Below are 19,634 nucleotides of genomic sequence, written 5' to 3'. Positions count from 1 at the left end.
AATATTTTCAAAAAAATATTTATTTATTCCTTTAACTTATAAAATATAAAATACAAAAAAAATCTTAACGAGTATTTGTCAATAATAATATAAAGATGATTTGAATTTCATTCATAACAATATTTTTTTTTACCATATTAATAACAATACTTTAAATATTATGTTATAAATAGTTTATATCTATTTATGGATTAATTATTTTTTATTATAATTACACTTTTATCTAATGTTTTATTTTTTATAATAATATATTTCCTTTTTTTAAAAATTTAATATATGAACTAAATTATGTATTGTAACTTGGGCCGGTTGGGAATGCAACCCGATAGTGTCTCCTTCAACCTAGAACCGTGGTTTCTTCTCACACCTCTGGCCCTCTTTTCTCTGGTTTGAAATATAACGCTTGCCATGCCTGTAGTTTGATTTATTTTCATAACCTCTTTTCGATTCAGTGTTCTTCAGTTTTGACCTGAAGATTACGTGTGTTATAAGGGGACGATGGTTCAATATAACTTCAAGAAGATCACTGTGGTGCCCAATGGGAAGGACTTCGTTGACATTATCCTCTCTCGCACGCAGCGTCAGACACCAACGGTTGTTCACAAAGGATATGCAATTTCACGCCTTCGCCAATTCTACATGCGCAAAGTTAAGTACACTCAGCAGAATTTTCATGAAAAGTTGTCTACTATTATTGATGAGTTTCCTCGCCTCGATGATATTCACCCTTTCTATGGCGATCTCTTACACGTACTCTACAACAAAGACCATTACAAGCTTGCTCTTGGACAAATCAACACTGCCAGGAATCTTATTGGTAAGATTGCTAAAGATTATGTCAAGTTATTGAAGTATGGCGATTCCTTGTATCGATGTAAGTGTTTAAAGGTGGCTGCTCTTGGCCGTATGTGTACTGTGATTAAGAGGATTGGCCCTAGTTTAGCTTATTTAGAACAGGTTAGACAACACATGGCTAGGCTTCCATCCATAGATCCTAATACAAGGACTATTTTGATATGTGGGTATCCTAATGTTGGCAAGAGCTCTTTCATCAACAAAATTACTAGGGCTGATGTGGATGTGCAGCCTTATGCTTTCACTACCAAGTCCCTCTTTATAGGTCATACAGACTATAAATACCTAAGGTACCAGGTAATTGATACGCCCGGGATTCTGGATAGGCCTTTTGAAGATCGTAATATTATTGAGATGTGCAGTATAACTGCCTTAGCACATTTGAGGGCTGCAATTTTGTTTTTCTTGGATATCTCTGGGTCTTGTGGTTACAGTATTGCTCAACAGGCAGCTCTATTTCACAGCATTAAGTCTTTGTTCATGAACAAGCCGCTTATTATAGTCTGCAACAAGACTGACTTGCAACCATTGGAGGGGGTACCTGAGGAAGACATGAAGTTGGTCATGGATATGAAAGCTGAAGCCTTGAAGACTCTGGTCGGTCAAGGAGGTGAGGCTACGGATGATGATAGTGTGTTGTTGACCATGAGCACTCTGACAGAAGAAGGGGTCATTGCAGTGAAAAATGCAGCATGTGAGAGGTTATTGAATCAGAGGGTGGAGATAAAAATGAAGTCAAAGAAAATTAATGATTGCTTGAATAGGTTTCATGTTGCAGTACCTAAGCCTCGTGACCAGAAGGAAAGGCCACCGTGCATCCCTTCGGCAGTTTTAGAAGCTAAAGCTAAGCAAGCAGCTGAGAAGGAAAAGAGAAAGACTGAAAAGAATCTGGAGAATGAAAATGGTGGGGCAGGTGTATACTCAATGAACCTGAGAAAGTGTTATATTTTAGTATACTCAATGAACCTGAGAAAGTGTTATATTTTAGCCAATGATGAATGGAAAGAAGATATACTCCCAGAAATTTTGGATGGACACAACGTGTATGATTTCATTGATCCTGATATTCTGCATAGGGTCGAAGAATTGGAAAGAGAAGAAGGGCTGAGACAGGCAGAAGCCGAAGATGATGATTTTGAGATTGATGGAATTGAATTGATGCCTGAACAGCTAGCTGCTTTAGCTGAGATTAGGAAAAAGAAAAGCTTGCTCATCCAGCAGCATAGGGTGAAAAAGAGCACTGCAGAGAGCCGACCAACTGTTCCAAGGAAATTTGATAAGGACAAGCAGTTCACATCAGAAAGGATGGGAAGGCAGCTGTCATCTTTGGGGCTTGATCCCACTTTGGCAATTAAGAGAATGCGTAGCCGATCTGTCTCTAGGAAAGGTCGGAAAAGGGAAAGATCACCTGAAATGAGAAGTGTTGATGGTGGAGATAGGATGGATATTGATGGTGACACACCTAGCAAAAAGCAGCGTATGAGTAGATCAAGGTCACGGTCCAGGATGGTGTCATGCCTATCAAATGAAGTTGTGCCTGGAGAGGGCTTCAGGGATTCTGCTCAAAAGGTCAAGGCAATTAAACTTGCAAAGAAGTCTGTCAAGAAGAGAAACAAGGATGCACGTCGTGGTGAAGCTGATAGAGTCATACCTAATCTGAAGCCCAAACACTTGTTTTCTGGAAAGTGCTCCATTGGAAAGACTGAGAGACGTTAAAACAGGTATGTGCCTTGCCTGTGCAGCTTGCCTTATTTATCATGTACCACTGTACCAGACCAAAAAATTCACTACTTGCTCATGAGTCTGCCATTGAGTACTTTTGTCACAAATAACTACCCAGCTTTATTGATTAGTAACTGATTTTCCTTGGCGTGCATTCTTTACATAATATGATATACATGTTTTCTGATCTAAGAAGTTGGTTTTCTGTGTCACTAGTCACTGATGTCAGTAAATTATTTTCTCTGTAGGGGATGCTGATTTATGCTTTTCAGAGACATCTGCTGGCAATTTTGTGGCTGCCAAGATTTTTTTTTTTTTTTTAATATAAGTTGTGTTTTGTTAGATTTTAAGGTGCAGCTAGGCCACCGTGTTTATTTATACACCTTTGCCTCATTTTATTTTATTCTTATCGTTACAACTTGTCATTCCGTCAGACTTTATTTATTTAGTTCAATTTTGGAGACTATGTATTATCAAGGAAGCTTCTGTTTCATTTTTTAGAGAAAACATTGAGTGCCTTGGTTTTGATTTTGAAGTTTCAATTCTGTGATTGGTTTCGATGGATTTCTTTATTAATTGATTTTATCATCTCAAATGTATGCCTTGTTACGCATTGGAGGTTTTGGCTCGAAAACGAATACAATGAGATAGAGGTGGCAGATCAGGCAGAATCACCATATCATGGAACGTTCCTTCTCATGGAGCCTGAAAACACAATGTTACTATCATTTAGCAGCTTGAATGCCTTGATTTTTATTTTCAATTTGAAAGTGTTTAATCAATGCCTTAATTAGTTTCAGCATATGTTGCCCCATAAATGACAAATAAGAAAAAGGGTTGAGAGGAAGATTTTAGCTGGTGATTTGAGAAGAATATGGCCTCTCAAAAGTCCTTGGAATCATTTGTATTCTTTCAGTTAATAGAAACTTTTCTTTTTTCAGTTCTGATCCAGTTCTATCATCTTGTCTCCAATCAATGTTATATTAATATAAAACAACATGCTGCTGCATAATCAAACGTTAATTTTCCAATTTCTACTATTTCTGCTGCCAGTTCGTATCCCCTTTCTATTATTCTGGTTGGAGTTGGTGATGGACCTTGGGATGACATGAACAAGTTTGACGACAAGATACCAACACGTGATTTTGACAATTTTCAGGTATAACATAGTAGCTGAGAATTTAATCCTGTATTTGTGTAACTTAGATGTTTTGGTCCCTGTGACCAATGTAGACAGACAAATAATCAACATGTGCCACCTTTTTTTAGCCACAACATTATTTAGTGGTCAAGACTCAATAGGAGCTAATGCTGACTACGAAAAAATCTGGGACTAAAACCATAAAAGAATGTTTGAAGGGTATAAAACAAAGTCTTGTAAAAATGGACTACAAACATTAAGTCTATTTGCATCTTTGCAATGGCTTTGTTTTATTAAAATCATTTCCACCCTTTTGTACAGTTTGTTAATTTCACTGAAATAATGTCTAAGAATACAAGCTCCTCTCAGAAAGAAACTGCTTTCGCTCTAGCTGCATTAATGGAGATACCTTTCCAATATAAAGCGGGCATTGAACTTGGACTACTTGGGTAAGTTCCTTATACTTTGGGTCCAATCTTATAATCAATATGGTTTTCTTTCAGCTGACTATGTTAACAATTTTTTGTTTGATGATTATTCATTAGTTTTTCTTCTATTTTTGTATTTTGGACAAAAGTCGTTCAACAGGAAGGTCAAAGAAAATTTTCCAAGACCTCCTCCTCCAGCTCCTTATTGTCGGTCTGTGCTACCAGCTCATGTTCTGAGCACGATGCCAGCATTCATAGATGATGAGCAAAACCAAATGGTATACCTATGATTGAAATCTAGAGTGATTCATTACATTCTCCTTTATCATTGCCTAGCATGTTAAATTGTGTACAAGAAACAGATAATTTATTTTCGGGTAAATTAGAATTTACTCCCATGTAGTTTTTAACACTTATTCAGCTTACCCCCCAAACATTTTTCTTATCACGAAATCCTCTGAATTTTGAGTTGAAGTGAAAAATGTTAACCCACCAAATTAACCACGGTTGATGATAAGCCTAAATCCATAACTAATGATGTAAAGTTAATAGAATTTAGCAATTTTCATTTAAACTCAAACTTTCAAGGATGTTTTAACGACAATAAAGAAGTTTAGCAGGTACGTTGAGAAATTATTAAATTACAAGGGGTAAAGTATAACGCTTTATTTTTTATTTTTTTTGTGAACAAGCAGAAATAAAGGGTGGATTAAAGCAAACCTGACACCAAACAGACCATAAAATGTTCTACGTTAGCTAAGAATATGGTTAGAATAGTCCTTAAAAGGCTTTAGATAATTCTCCTCCTATGATTTAGTTTTTGAGAATGAGTTACTCCAATTTTTCTAACATGGTATTAGAGCCTGTGTAGTTTGAATATTGGGCTATCTGCAAATGTCCACTCTTAGAAATTTCACACACCAGATGAGATTCGCCAACTTTACTAAAATAAAATGCCTAACCACAAACTTTTTTTTTTTTTGGCTAGCAAACTTACAAGTTATGTACTACTACCCTTGATTATTGCTCTAGTATAAAGTTATTGATGGAACAAGGTTTTCTTTTCTTCTAAGTTTGAAGTTGCAAAATGATAATTTTTGTGTGTTTTTATCCAACAAAATTATGTAGATATGTGCGATTTGTCTGACTAATGGAAAGGATTTGGCTTTTGAATGTGGTCACATGGTAAGTCTCATTAAATTCATGGTCTCCTTTCTATTCTGTTGTTGGATATTTAGTTTTATGATTTTTAACAAATTTTGGAATTCAGAATTGTAGAGACTGTGGATCCAAGATAAGCAATTGTCCCATATGCCGCTAGAGTATCACTACTTGCCTTAGGGTTTTTGCTGGCTGATTACATAAGGAAAGTCCTGTACATTAAATATATAATTTGACTGATAGCATGTTTAGTTTAGCTTAATTTTAAAGAAGTAATCGCTTATTTTTCAAAAGAAATTGAAAGAAATAAGTGATTATTTCTCTAAAAAAAATAAATCAAACATGCCCTGAAAGATAACTGTCTTTTGTACGTTTGATGGTGTGGCTGTTAAGAGTGCTCTAAGAATGGCCATGGTGTTGCATGAAAATGGTGACTTGGCTTTGTAGGGATGGTCTAGGAGTAGAAAAAATTGTGCATGGATTTGTAAGCTGTTCAGTTGGCTAATGTCCAAGATGTGTTTGAATTTGAAAAAAAAAATTACTCTAGTCAATGCACAATGTATATATTTTTTAAAGGTTAAAATTTATGCGTGGTTAGAGGAGTGTGAAAGATACCACTGGAATTCCACACATTATTAGTTACATTATGCAAGTTATGAACTTGGATACTTACTTCCAGTGTCCTTTAATTTTTCTCGAAGACCAATATATGGTTTATTCTACTAATAGCACACATTTTTTGGGAATAAATTGAAGATTTGTAATCACTGAGAGTGGGGGTCTTCAGCAATTTTCCACCTATCACAAGCCTGAAATCCTGTCTCTCAATTCAGCACCATCATCCTCCTCCCAGATTTGCCCCCACCATCATCGGAACTTGCCCAGCCAACAACCACTGAAATATTGTCGAGCTTGCACCCCAGTTCCAAGGTTCTGAATGTGTAAAAGCTTCCAAGTAGTGGGTCTCTTTTATTTTCTTCCCTTAATCGGCCAGTATTATATAATACTACATTAAAGAGTAACAAACTAGCAAAGAGGGTTTAAAAGTTTCAATAATTTTTTACTTGTTTTTAGTTTCGTGTTTGGTTTTGGTTAGCTATGTAGCAAGTCCTGTAATAACTTTGGATTAAAAATAAACCAACTAATGATAATAATAAATAAATAAAGATAAAATATAGGTAAATTTGGTAACAAACTTATACACATCGTTGATAATGTTCTTGTATCAAATGACCAAAACTATATTTCAATTAGGTGATAACAAATATAACATTTTATTTGACAAAAGAAAATGTGATGTGAGTATCTAATCTTGTATCTCTAAAGAAGTAGAAGAGACAACAAGCTTATTTATAGTTGTTATGACTTGATATTTGATAAGCATCTAAGTCCATATCTCTAAAGTAGTAGAAGAGATAAAAAAAAAGTTATCACATTTGCTATGATTTTAGATTTGATGAAGAAAAAAGTGATGTGAGCATTTTGATGAAGAAAAAAGTGATGTGAGCATTTAAGTCCACATTGCTAAAGAAGTAGAAGAGACAACAAGTGTACTACAATTATTGAATGTAACAAGCGTTGTTGAAGGCATTAAACAATCCCAAACTAAGTTACCTTAGTTGAGTCTGAAAATTGCCTTCAAACAAAAACAACTTACTTCTACACAACCACCAAAGAAGTATAAGTTTGAAACCCTTATCCTCAAATTCCCTATTCACTGTGAGATTGATCCAGAGAATATCAAATGTGCAAAAAGCATTTAAGGCTAAAGCTGTAAAGGAAAATTCAAGCCTTGCTAGCTATCCACTTCATATATTCATGCAAGTGCACAATCTCCAAGCAAATGTGAGAATTAGAATTCAATCGATCATTGCTAAAAAGAAAATTTAAAGATTAAAAAAGCATGCTACAAAAGAGAAAAGACGATAAAACGCATACAAAAGCTCAAGCAAGCTATTCGATGACATAATGAAGCTGTCTTTACCATCATACATGTGAAAATCTGAAGACTGATTTAGAAAGTTTGATATGCTACTTCCTTACATATGATTATTTTTAAACATTCACTTATCACAAGTCACCTTTTTTCTAAGAGTGATCACAAGTCAGGTTGGATTGTTGTTTTCCTTTTTTTTACATGTGACTTGGATCGACGCAACCTGATCATGAACATGTTAGTTTTGGTTAAGTAATTAGGCCTTTACATAAAATTAATTTTTTTTATTTTATAAAATTTAATAATTATTAAATTAAATTAATCTATTAATATGTATATACAAAATTTTGATTTATAATTAAATAATGAAATTTTTTTATCAAAATTAAATTTAAAAATATAAATAAAAATATTACAAATATTTTTTTTTATGTGATTGGGTTGGGTTGAGTCGAGTTTATCGGGTTATGAAAAAATAAATTTAATATCCAACTTGTAAATAATCAAATTTATACTTTTAAGACCCGGTTACTTAACTTAATTTGTTAATTTTTGTTTGAATTGGATTGAGATGATTAGGTTGGTTGGATTTACTCGGCACATGAACACTTCTACTTTTTTTAATCTTTACTACACAAAAACCTAAAAAAATCATCTCAATCTCAACAATTGACACCTAAGCTAACTTGAAAACTTTCCACTCTTCCCATAGGCCAAAAACAAGATCTCTAACCAAAACTAACCACATCTTATGAAGGTGGATGCACCACCAAAATCTTCACTTCAACTCTAGTCCTAGAAAATTTTCTTTAGCTTTGCTTTTGCTTCTTATGACATTGGTATTGTACAAAAATTATAATAGGTTTTTCTTTAAGAAAAAAATAAAAGATTAATAAAAGATGACTTTTGAAGGCCTGAATGACCAGAAGACTTTCTTAGTTCATCTCTATCTATAAATAGAAAATTGAAGATAATTGAAAAGTGTCAAATCAATTATTCAAAGAATGAGATGAAAGAAGCCTTAGAACATTTATCACTAATCAACTCAAATTTCTCAAATAGTAGAACTTTGTTATTAGAACTTCAAGAGTAGAACATGATTATAACAAACACTTGAAAGTTGCATTGCAAGGTTTGATAACTTAATTTAGATGCTTTACATCCTTTCTTCTAAAAATTCTTCTAATCATGATAAGGATAATCTTCTTCTTCTCTCTTGTCTTAAGTCTAACTAACTAGTAGAGAGATTCAGGGTTGTCCAAGATAAATGCAACAAAACCAAATGGCAAACTACTCACGTTTGATTATAAGATTTGCATGATCACTCATACATTGCCTTTAAGATTGTTCAATCTTAAAAAGTTGATACCCAATAGTTTTATTTTTTCATGAAGTTTTATAAAATTGATTTACTTAATAAGAATATTTAAATCAACGGTTAAATTAGTAATCTTACAAATTTATTACCTGATTAAATATGCAAGTTTGAACCTAATATATAAATACACACACAAATATCTATATCTATATCTATATATATATATATTATGCACTTTTAGTTCCTAATGTTTTGTTAAAATAATTATGACTCTATTTTTAAAATTATGCAAACTTAATTTACTATCAATTTTTTTTACCTTAAACTTATTAATTCTAATTTTTTATACAGAAAATTTAAAAGATTAAATTACGTTTTATTCAAATTTTACTTGAAAAGATTCTTCAAATTTTTACACATTATAAAATTCTATAATCTTTATTAATAGGCAACGATTTTTTTAAACCTTTAAATTGTTTTTATTCTAATTTTATGATAAAACTTTAAACTTTTAATAAAAATTTGAGGATTTTTAGTGAAATAAAATTTATAGAAGATTAAATTTGTATAATTTTAAAATAAAAAATTTAATTAGTTAAAAAATTAAGAGACAAAAATCACACATATCTCAAATTACAAATAAACCAAAATTCATCCAACATTTTTATCATGCAAATTTTAAACTTTTTGTCATTGAAAATTTTAATTTTTTTTAATCTAATAATAACACAATTTTAGTTTAATAAGTGGATATAGATAAAAAAAAATAGTTAATCTAAAATATAATTTTTTATCTTATGTATTTAACTCATAAATTAAAATATATTAAATAGACACTCATTAAATTTTTTTTTGTTTTCCATTTGATTTAATTCGAATCTGACCCAGATTGCGCACCTAGACGTGGTAATGGGTCTACTACTGAAAATTTTTTTACATGCACAAAGACTTGAACTTAAAACCTTACTTAAGCGATACTAAGTCGTTTGATACTTGGATCAACCTCCATTAATCACTCATAAAACTTTTAATTTTTAAATATGTAAATATTGACATTTCTGTTTTAAATATAAAAAATATTTTTTAATAAAAAATTTGTTTATTTCTTGAACTTATATAAAATTTAGGGTGAGTCTCTTCTTTGCTTTCTAAGTTTTTTTCACTCATTTTTTCTATGACTTGAAATTTAATGCTTGCAATGCTGAGGTTGAATAGAAATTATTTAAACAAATTTAATAATATTAGCTTGTTGTAAATCATCTTTGGTAACTAAAATAATATCATTTGTAAAAAATTAAATAAAGAATTTTTGGACCCTAAATGTTAACAGGAAAAGGGACTTAATCATACACTTAAAATTTTATTTGTAATTAATTGGATGAATCATTCCATATGCAAAATAAAAAGATAGGGGATAATGGATCTTCACGGTGAATACTCTAATTTTAAAATTATGTAAACTTATTTTTTTTATCAAATTTTTTCCTAAAAATTTTTAATTCTATTTTTTATTAAAAATTTTTATAAATTGAAATGATTAAATTATATTCTATTCAAATTTAACTTAAAAAAATAATTAAAATTTTCTTCTATATAGAATACTATTAAACAAGTACTTTCACCAATCAATGCATCGTAACAAAGAACAGTAAATTTAAATGATACAGAAACTTTTTAAAATTGTTTTTGTTTTTATTCTATGAATATGCAAGGTAGAACTTACGAAGAGTAAAAAGTGGATGTATAAAGGGACCTGAATAAAATTACAAGCGAAGAGGATTAGATGAATAAACATCATCTTCCACATAAAATTTCTTTTGCTTTACAATCTGTGATGAGAGAGTGGAAAACCAAAGCTTCATATTCATAGGATATCATAATTTATTCAATTTATGCTGTGGCAAATAATGCAATGCCATTGCCAGTTTTACAATCTTTAATAATGAACTTACTATTATTCCCTAAATTCAATTTTCTAATGGTTAAAGAAGCATTTGGCCTTGGATTTATTAAGAATATGGCCTCATTTTTACTTTTATTAAGAAATGACAAATTACATTTTCATGAGCATGCCAACGTGAAGGTGTATTTTGTAATTTTGTGGACAATATTTCTAATTTAATATTCGATACAATTTTAATGAAAATATTAATGTTTGTGAATAAAGAATTTGTATTCAACACCCTAATGAATACCAAATTTAGAATTCACTAATTCAATTAACTTTCCCTATATCATAAAAGAAGCCATTTATTTATATATATATATTTTTTAATTACAACTCATATTGTTTGTGTTGAATGAAATTTAAAATGTAAATTATTTCTCAAAAGATTACACGAGAATTATTAAATTATTTTAAAAAAAATATATGCTGTATGCTTTTTTAATTTAATAAGTTATACAGTGAAAAAATCATTATAAATGAATGTTTTATTATATTAAATAGGATTAAATTTAAAATTTTTTGAAATTTAAAAGAGCTCAACATTTAAAATATTATATTTAATTAAAATCAAATTTTAATTTTAACTGAAGATTCAAACTTTTAATATTAGCATGGCTTAAATAAGTTTTTTTTATTTCTTTTCAAACAACTTTCCTATTTTAAAACATTTATATAATATCTCTGATATTAACTCGTTAATTTTTTTATATAATATTTAATTTGATTAATATAATATAATATGAAATTGATGTAGATAATAATATAATATTTACACATTCATTCATTTATATTTAAAATTTAATTCTAAAACCCTTAGTATTTTAATTTTTCAAAATATAAAAAATTTAATAATATTATTAACTTATTTTAAATACATTATAACTTACTAAAATTATACAAAATTACTGAAATATTATACAAATAAATAATAAATTATATCTTAATCAAACTATATTAAGTAACTTAAATACTAGTAAACTAGTAAATAGCAAATTAATATATAATAGACAGACATAACTTTTAAAACACTAAATTAAAAGCGAATCAAATAAAAAATTGTAATTTTTTATTATAAAGAACTTATATTTTTGAAAACTAAAATTTTAATTATAAATAATATTAAAAAATTAAATTTTTAATTTTTTTATCTAATTTAATTTGAATTTAAAATTTTACTTAAGCAATAATACTTGCCACTCAGACTAACTTCCACTAATATTGAATTTTTGTTTTCATCCATGCTCTCTCTATATATATATATGATTTTGAATATAATTTTGGAGACTTCGATACCAGTTTACTGCAAGTAATGAATTAATATATTATTGAAAATCTATATAATATTTGATAAAAAATATTATTTTGAAATATTGAAACTGAACCCTAAAACTGTAGGAGAAAAGAGAGAGAAGAAGAGAACAAATTCACAACTACGTAACAGAAAGCAATAGAGGGAATAGCCAGAAGCAGAGTCATTGACGAGGCTCTTCCTCTCAGCGAAGAACACACTCTATTTTCTGTAATCGAACAGCAACTTCTTATTCTTCTTCCTCTTCCAAGCCCTCCACTTTCTCTCTCTCCCTCGCCACTGCACATTCTGCAATACCCGACCCGAATCCCCACGGATTCGGAGCCCCGCAATACGACCCCACATTCAAAGCCTATTTCCTAGTTAACATTATCTTTTAAGCCCAATACCACAAACATTGGGTCTCGGGATTGGCGGCAGAGGGAAGGGTTTATGATATTCGTTTGCATAGACGTCTTGTCTTTTCCATTCTTCACTCTGTTCTGCGGCTCCTCTGGTTTTGACGGTGAAAATCTCGATACTGGTTCGTCGTTCGTTATACTTACATTATCGATTGTCTCATGCTTTAACTTTTGCTCTGTTGGTCTTGTGTGCATTGTTTAATGATTGTTTTGTGTTTGGGAACCTCACATTATCTGAGGCTGTCACACAGTTTCTGTCTGTGTTTTGACCTTTTCATACTCTTTGGGGAAATTAATGTATCATAAACACGACAATCAGGGTAATAGATAGTTTCATGATCGAAGGAGGGAAGAAAGAACACGTGTGTTGAAGATGCTGCATGGATAAACTCACTAATTGTTTTATCTGTGAGGATGCAATTTTTATTTTGTGAATACAAAATAAAAATTTAGAAGGGGGTGTTAGTTTGATTCTAATGGACCATTCAATTAGGCTATATGCTTTACAGCATTGTTTGTCTTTGTACAATGTGAAGTTGTAAACTAACTTTTTGTTTTCTATTTTTCCTTAGTTCTTTACCATGGTAACTGAAGGAACCGTAAAACCTCAAGTTTCAGTACGTCTACCACCACCACCACCACCACCTCGCAAAATTAATGTGCAGAAATATGCAGAATCCCGTGCCCTGGAGCTCCAGAGTCTTCAGTCTATCATAGAAAATAGAGTAAACAATGATTATAGGTCTCAAAGGAACAAGAGAAGAAGAACAACTGCCTTTGATAACCAAATTGCAAGAAAAGGGTGCAAAAGAAAGAGGCAGAAACTGGGAATAGTTGATAAAGCCCTTGCTGAATCAATTTTGGAGAAAGACCAACTAAAAAATCTTCCCCGCCGTGTTCGTCGGAGATATGAACTGAAGATAAACCCAGAAAATGGTTTTTGCACTTCTGGGGATGGAACCAAGAGGATGAGAACTCATGTTTGGCATGCAAAGCGATTTTCCATGACCAAGCTTTGGGGTTATCACCTTCCTTTTTGTATTCAAGGAAGGTAGGTCTATCATTGTTAAAAAAAAAAAAAAGAACTTATGAGAGACAATGGGGGAAATAGTTAATTTCATGATGATGGGTTGTGTGACTTTGTTGGGATGTATTTGAATTGGATCATGGAAACGTGATGCTATTGCATGTTTTAACATTCCCTTGGAAACAAAACACTGACAAGGCTTGTGCATGTTCTTATGCAGAGGGAAAGGTTCAAGGGCACTCTTGAAAAGGCTCAAACAAGGGGTTCTTGTACACGATGCGAGCTATTATACTGCTGTTCAATTGGAGGGTCCAGAGGTTTTTTATTTTAGTTTTAGTTTTAGTTTTTTTTGTTCGAAATTTCTTCTTTTTCACTGTTAAATGTCTGAATCTAAGAGACTCACTTAACTGTTATTCTGATTGAAACATATTGAAATGTATGCATCAAATAATTATTACAGTTTCTCAGCCCCCAAATAATTTTCTTAGTTTTATTTAAGGTTGACTCTTGTATACAGGATTCATTACTGTCAGTGTTAAGAATGGTACTGGAGCCCTCTCCGGCAACAGCAACACATCCTGAAAATCATGATGACTCTGTTCTTTCTGGTGTAACCTATGGAAGTGCAATGGTAATGATTCTGTCACTGACTCTACTAAGTGGCAGCTTGATTTGGTTAAACTAAATCAAATGTTGTTTCGTGCAGCTTTATCAAGTTGGAGCGTCAGTTCCTCAGCCAATTGCTCCTGTGACCTATATATGGAGACCCACTTCCCAACAAAATATGAGTTCAGAGCTAGATGGAAGAAATCATTATACTTCATTTAGACAGCATGATATCAGTAATGATTCAAAGGACGAGGATGTCAAATTATGTGAAAAATCAGACAGATTGAAGCAGGATTATTCATTTAGACACCTTTGGGTGTGGATACATGCTTCTGCCTTTGAAGAAGGATATGATAATCTAAAACTTGCATGCCAGAAAGAGGTTCACTTTCTTCTTTAGCTTCTTCTATGGACATTCCACTTGTATTTTGATTCTTTTATTTTTTTTAATTCATAGTATATTTTTATAAACCCAAAACCAAAGTCCAACTTTTCAGATAGAAAGGGTTGTGAAAATAGAGAAGATTTAAAGAAAGATAAGAACTGGAAGAATAATCTGTGTCATGTAAAAAATGAAAGTACAAAGGAGAGAATTCTCCTTCCAAACAAAGCTAATGCACTATTTTCAAATGCTAGCAATGCAAAATGGATAAACTACAACTGTTCTACATCCCATCTTTTATTTAAACTAACCACTTAACTAATTCTGTAGTAAACTACTCTCGACCAACTCTAACAAGTTATATAACTACTCTAATTACCTTGCCTTGTTTTCCTTTATTCTTCTGTTGTACTTGCTAAAGATGAATGCAGGGAGAGGTTTGGGAAACTAATACACCCATATGTTACAAATAATCTCATTTTACTCTGTTTTTATCTGTTCTAATTGCCTTCTCATTGCCCATTTGAAAGTCTTTCATGTCAGTGGCACATTTCAGTATCACAAAGAGCATGGTTGGGTGCTGTAACTTAAAAAAGGTTTTTGCCTGCAATCACAATTAGGATTAATCCTGCCAGAAGGTTGTTTATAAGTAAAGTTGAAAAAAAAAAGATGTTACTTTTGAAATAAAAATTCTTGTTATATGAATTACTAAATATTAATTTGGTTTGTGTTGCTTGGCCAAGTTTTTAATTTCACTGCCGAAGTTGAATAACTTAGAATTGTAAAATATATATAAACTCACTCACAATATATGCCTTTTATTATTCAGATGGAGAAGAGTGGCATCTCAATTAATTGCTTTACCCTCAAGGGTCAACTTGCAAAATTAGAATTAACTGGATTAGGGACATTTCAACTTCTTCAGAAGATATTACATCCGGTTGGAGGGTTAGTTATTTAAATTAGAAAAAACATTACCTTTTTTTTCCTGATTTTAATGATCCAAATTGGTTTATTCTTCTTTTTGGCATTACAGTATTTCAGAGAATCATTGGCAGTTAAAGAAACATGTGGCTATAGAAGATGAATATGATTTGCATAATAGAAATTCATCCATACTAAAAAATGAGGATAATTTTTCTTGTCGTGCTATATTATCTCTTAATGTCAAGGATCCTCGAGAGTTGTCTTGGAAGAGGAGTTTTCAAGTGGAGCCCATGCTAACTAAGGGTCGGAGTGATGCACAAGAAAAGAATTACAATGGGTGTGCTGAATTGAGAGGAATTTTGGACGATAATAAATATTTATCTCCATCATCATGCTCTAAACATGAAGATAGCCAGTCTAATGTTGATGATCTATGGTATGCTACAACCAGAGGGCTGAGACCACCAATGGAAGATAGCATCCTTTCCAAGGAGAAACACCATGAACATATGGTTAATTTCTGCCTTGATGATATTGATCCTAGGGAGGCCAACTCTTCAACTAAGGTGCAGTGCCTGGGATCTTGCCCTATTCTTCTTTTAAAGAATGATATGAAGGAGTTGATTATAGGGTAACTTCCTTGATCTATTTTTTCTTTTAATTTGTTTGAAATTGTGTATGTTTATGAGCATCTATCTAGTACTATTGTAGTGCTTGTTTTCTTGAAAACAAACTATATGTATTTGTGATATCCTTTTTAAAGATATACAAGAAAAACAATAACATAAACTTTAGATAATTTAAGTTTTAACACCTTACTATGATCTTTCCTAGCAATAGATGAACTATTTATGTTAAAACTTTCCTTGTTATGTATTATACAATAAATGTTTCTGTGATGTCTTCTAGATGGTCCATAATACTTCCTTTAAGTTGGGTCAAAGCCTTCTGGATTCCACTCATCTCTAATGGGGCACGTGCAATAGGTTTGCAAGAGAAGCATTGGATTGCGTGTGAAGTAAGTTTTTGCACCCCTTAACGTCTTAAAATATGCAAAATTTCTGCTTTTTTATATGTAACTAAAATAGTGCATAAAAACTTCTCTTCATACAGATGGGACTACCATTTTTCCCTTCAGATTTCCCAGATTGTAAGGCATATTCTTGCTTTATGGAAGCTAAAGCTGCTGCACTTAATAAAAAAACAGAACTTCATCCTCCTTCCAAGAGGAATTTGAGAGTTCCCATCCTTCCTCCATGGGGTATAGTTCGCATTACGATTAACAAAGAGATTAGTGCAATGGAGACTCCTAATCTTTCGACTGAGGAAGATTTGACAAATGCTAATTTATTACCTAACACTAGCACGGGAAGCTTTAAAATGTCAAATTTTGACTCTCAAAGTTCTTCGTTTAATGGAACTGTAGCAAGGACAGGTTGTATGCTGACTACTTTCCTCAATGAAACCAAAGTTGGTCAATTGCTATTGTTTCCTTATGCATCAGATGGTAAGGCCACTATCTCTAAGTTTATTGAGGGTGAGTTAAAGCTTGATCCAAGGCATAGAAGCTCTATCATTTATGACCGTAGGCTATGTTTTCTAAGAGTTCATCTTCATCCATTCAAGGAAGGATGTTTTGAAGAGGGTGCAGTTATTTGTGCTCCATATCCATCTGATATATCTTTATGGACTTTAAGGTAATTAACTTTTAAAATTTGAATTTATATTTTATTATTGATAATGATTTTTCCCCTTGGCTGGATGGATATGGTCCATAATTCTCAAAAAATTTTTGTTGAATTGGCAAACACCTTTGTTTTATTGGGGTACCGAGTAATAGAATATGATACCAAATGTTTTTTTTCCTACGAGTTATTTTTTTGTGAATTTCTCAATTAGTTTTAGGCTAGAATGTGGGAGTTGGATAGCAACAAAACTACATTGATTTTCTTCTATTTGTTTGGTTCATGCAATTCAAATGGAATCTTAGAAATGTTGTATATTGTATGATATTAGGTTTTACCTACCCCTAAGTACAAGATGAAAATGAAGTGAGATTCTTCTGCTGCTTGGAATAGATATTAAAACTATAATGCAGAATAATGTCAATCTCTTAAAAATATGTATATATGTTGTTGCAGTTCAGAGAAAAGTGAAAAGCGACTTCAAATGTCTCAATCTACTATGAGATTATACTTTAAAGAACATTCCTCGGGTAACTGGGGACTGGGGACACCAGATGATTCAATTGCTGGAGAGTCTCACCGGTGGCCTATTGGCTTTGTTACAACAGCTTCTGTCCAAGGAAGGTTGTGAAATCTTACTTTCTTTTACACTAATCTTTTTCTAGTAGTCCTAGTATAAGATTTAATTTTGATAAACTTCTAGAGAAGATTTTATATTAGAAAAAAATTAACATAAAAAAAAATTCTTTTATAAGTTAAAAATAATTTATATTTCTCTATTTTTTGAGAAATTTTCTTGTTCAACTTTTTTAAAATTTAGAAAGATAAATTGATTTTAACTTGCAAGAGAAATTTTATTCATTTTTGCATTGAATTTAAATTATGATAAAAAACATATTAATGTTTCATTATAGAGATAGAAAATCTTACTAGGTGCAATGTCTGCAGCAAAAGGCTAGTAGCACAGGGGTGTTGTGAGGCGGTTTTACTATCCCATTTGAGAGAAGAACAGTGGAAGATGCCTATGAAGCAGAGGAAGGAGATATATGTCCTCGTTAGGAATTTAAGATCTGTAGCGTATAGACTTGCTCTCGCCTCCATTGTTCTAGAATATCAGGAAAATGACATTGAGTTTATGTAAATATATTTATTCTGGACAACATGCAGCTTTGCTACACCAGTGAGATAGGGAAGATTTTCCTTGGTAGAAAAGAGAGGAATACCAATGGGAAAAAAAGAAAATGTCATTTGAGATTACCACTCTTGTATATTTAGCCTTGTATCTTATTCGTTGTATTTACTTCGTTATTTGGTTTTTTCTTATGGTTTAAGTTTTTAAGAAAAGAAAAAGTGACGAGTGGACGTGATATAAATTAAATTAATGGTATATAATGGTAGAGTAGTCATTAGTCAATTTGTGGAACCCAATGCTTTTTAATTCACCAAAAATAAGAGCATCGCATAAGTACAGCTTTTTCAGTCAAACATCACAAATTTAACTATGCAATGCAAAAGTAAATGCTTTCTCAGAATACTTAAAAAAAAAACATTGGTCAAACCAATGATAGAGTTAGATGGATAAAAGCAGCTTGAAATTTGGGCCAAAAGACTTCATTAGAGCGTAATATATTATTTTTATATTTTAATAATAAAAAATACAATTTATTATAAATTAAGTAAATAATAAATACACTATTATTTAGTTACATTAACAATATATTTACTTTGAAAACTTTTGTACTGAAATTTAAACTTCACAAAAACCCAACCCCCCCCCCCCTTCCTCCCTTTTATTACAAACTATATCATCTACTTAAAACATATTCATCATGTAAAATAGACGGTTGGTTGAATTATTAATCATTTTTATAGCAAAAATTTAGGGGAAAAGTGAAAGAGAATGTTGTTCAGTTCGAAAGTCCAGTCAACAGTTTTGAGTATTGAACCTAAAACTTACTAAAATAAAGTGTCACAATCTTCACTAATGCTGTGTTTGAATTGGGAGAAGGGTCGTAGGGAAGTAGAGAGAAGTTGGATGTTTAGGTGAGAACAGGGAGATTTGTTTTCCTTTATTCTTCTGTTACAATCTTCACTAATGCTGTGTACTAGTAAGTACTGATGTAACCCAAAAGTTTGTTTTCGTTTATTAATTAAGTTGATTGTTAATTTTAATTAACAAAATCAGACATTTAGATATTTGGGTTCTCTGTTCTGTGTTTCATAATATGTAGTATTTAGGTGGAATTGATGAAGGTCTGGATCAAAAAAATGTTTGGAGAGAACCTATATCATTCCAAAACTATTGCGAGAATAGTTAATATACCCCACTTCTTTAGATTGAAGAGTCTTCTTACAGGTGGAGAAGACTGAGGACAGTATTAAATTCATAAGCTCAAGGCCTAAGCCTATTGCTCTATATGTTTTCACCAAAAACAAAACACTGCGGAGAAGAATGGTGGCTGAAACATCATAGAGCAGTTTGAGTTTTAACGATGCAATTCTACAAGTAGTACTCTATCCATAGCATCTATTTCTAATTTATTAAATATTTTTGCATATTTGAATTTTAATAGATCTAAATTCTCTACAATTTAAGCACAACCGCAGTTTGCACTCTAAATTTATTTAAGCGAACAAAATTTGCTTAAACAAATTTTATAAAAAGGTAAATTTTGCTTAAAACATTTTCTTAAACAAATTGGTCACAAAATAATTTTTGCTTAAGTAAAAAAAATTTACTTAAGCTAAAACTTTGTGTAAGATAATGTAGTCAACTATTTTTTAA

The 19,634-nt window shown here is 31.5% G+C and overlaps 2 protein-coding genes and 1 pseudogene across 3 annotated transcripts; all 3 read left to right on the top strand.

Annotated features, from left to right (window-relative positions):
* The first annotated feature begins 303 nt into the window (after positions 1-303).
* Positions 304-3,109, top strand: LOC113868866 (nucleolar GTP-binding protein 1-like). 2 transcript variants are annotated; one of them, XR_003505429.1, is made up of 3 exons: positions 304-2,576; positions 2,826-2,879; positions 3,008-3,095. XR_003505429.1 is itself a non-coding variant. In XM_027504824.1 (2 exons), exon 1 carries the CDS (start codon positions 499-501, stop codon positions 2,569-2,571), a length of 2,073 nt encoding a protein of 690 aa, XP_027360625.1. In that variant the 5' UTR covers positions 304-498; the 3' UTR covers positions 2,572-2,576; positions 2,826-3,109. The 2 variants fall into 2 exon arrangements, 1 of the variants encoding a protein (XP_027360625.1); XM_027504824.1 differs by having other exon boundaries at positions 2,826-3,109.
* A 561-nt stretch (positions 3,110-3,670) lies between these two features.
* Positions 3,671-5,503, top strand: LOC113868868 (annotated as a pseudogene).
* Positions 5,504-11,724: 6,221 nt separating this feature from the next.
* LOC113868865 lies at positions 11,725-18,184 on the top strand. The gene is made up of 11 exons (XM_027504823.1): positions 11,725-12,341; positions 12,792-13,270; positions 13,467-13,563; positions 13,764-13,877; positions 13,953-14,237; positions 15,067-15,185; positions 15,274-15,795; positions 16,074-16,182; positions 16,278-16,861; positions 17,306-17,473; positions 17,798-18,184. Exons 2-11 carry the CDS (start codon positions 12,801-12,803, stop codon positions 17,988-17,990), a joined length of 2,661 nt encoding a protein of 886 aa, XP_027360624.1. The 5' UTR covers positions 11,725-12,341; positions 12,792-12,800; the 3' UTR covers positions 17,991-18,184.
* Positions 18,185-19,634: the final 1,450 nt, after the last annotated feature.

This window comes from Abrus precatorius, unplaced genomic scaffold, assembly GCF_003935025.1.
Source record: "Abrus precatorius isolate BTA unplaced genomic scaffold, Abrus_2018 Scaffold6, whole genome shotgun sequence".
Lineage (NCBI taxonomy): Eukaryota > Viridiplantae > Streptophyta > Magnoliopsida > Fabales > Fabaceae > Abrus > Abrus precatorius.
This window is presented reverse-complemented; position numbering and strand designations above follow the sequence as displayed.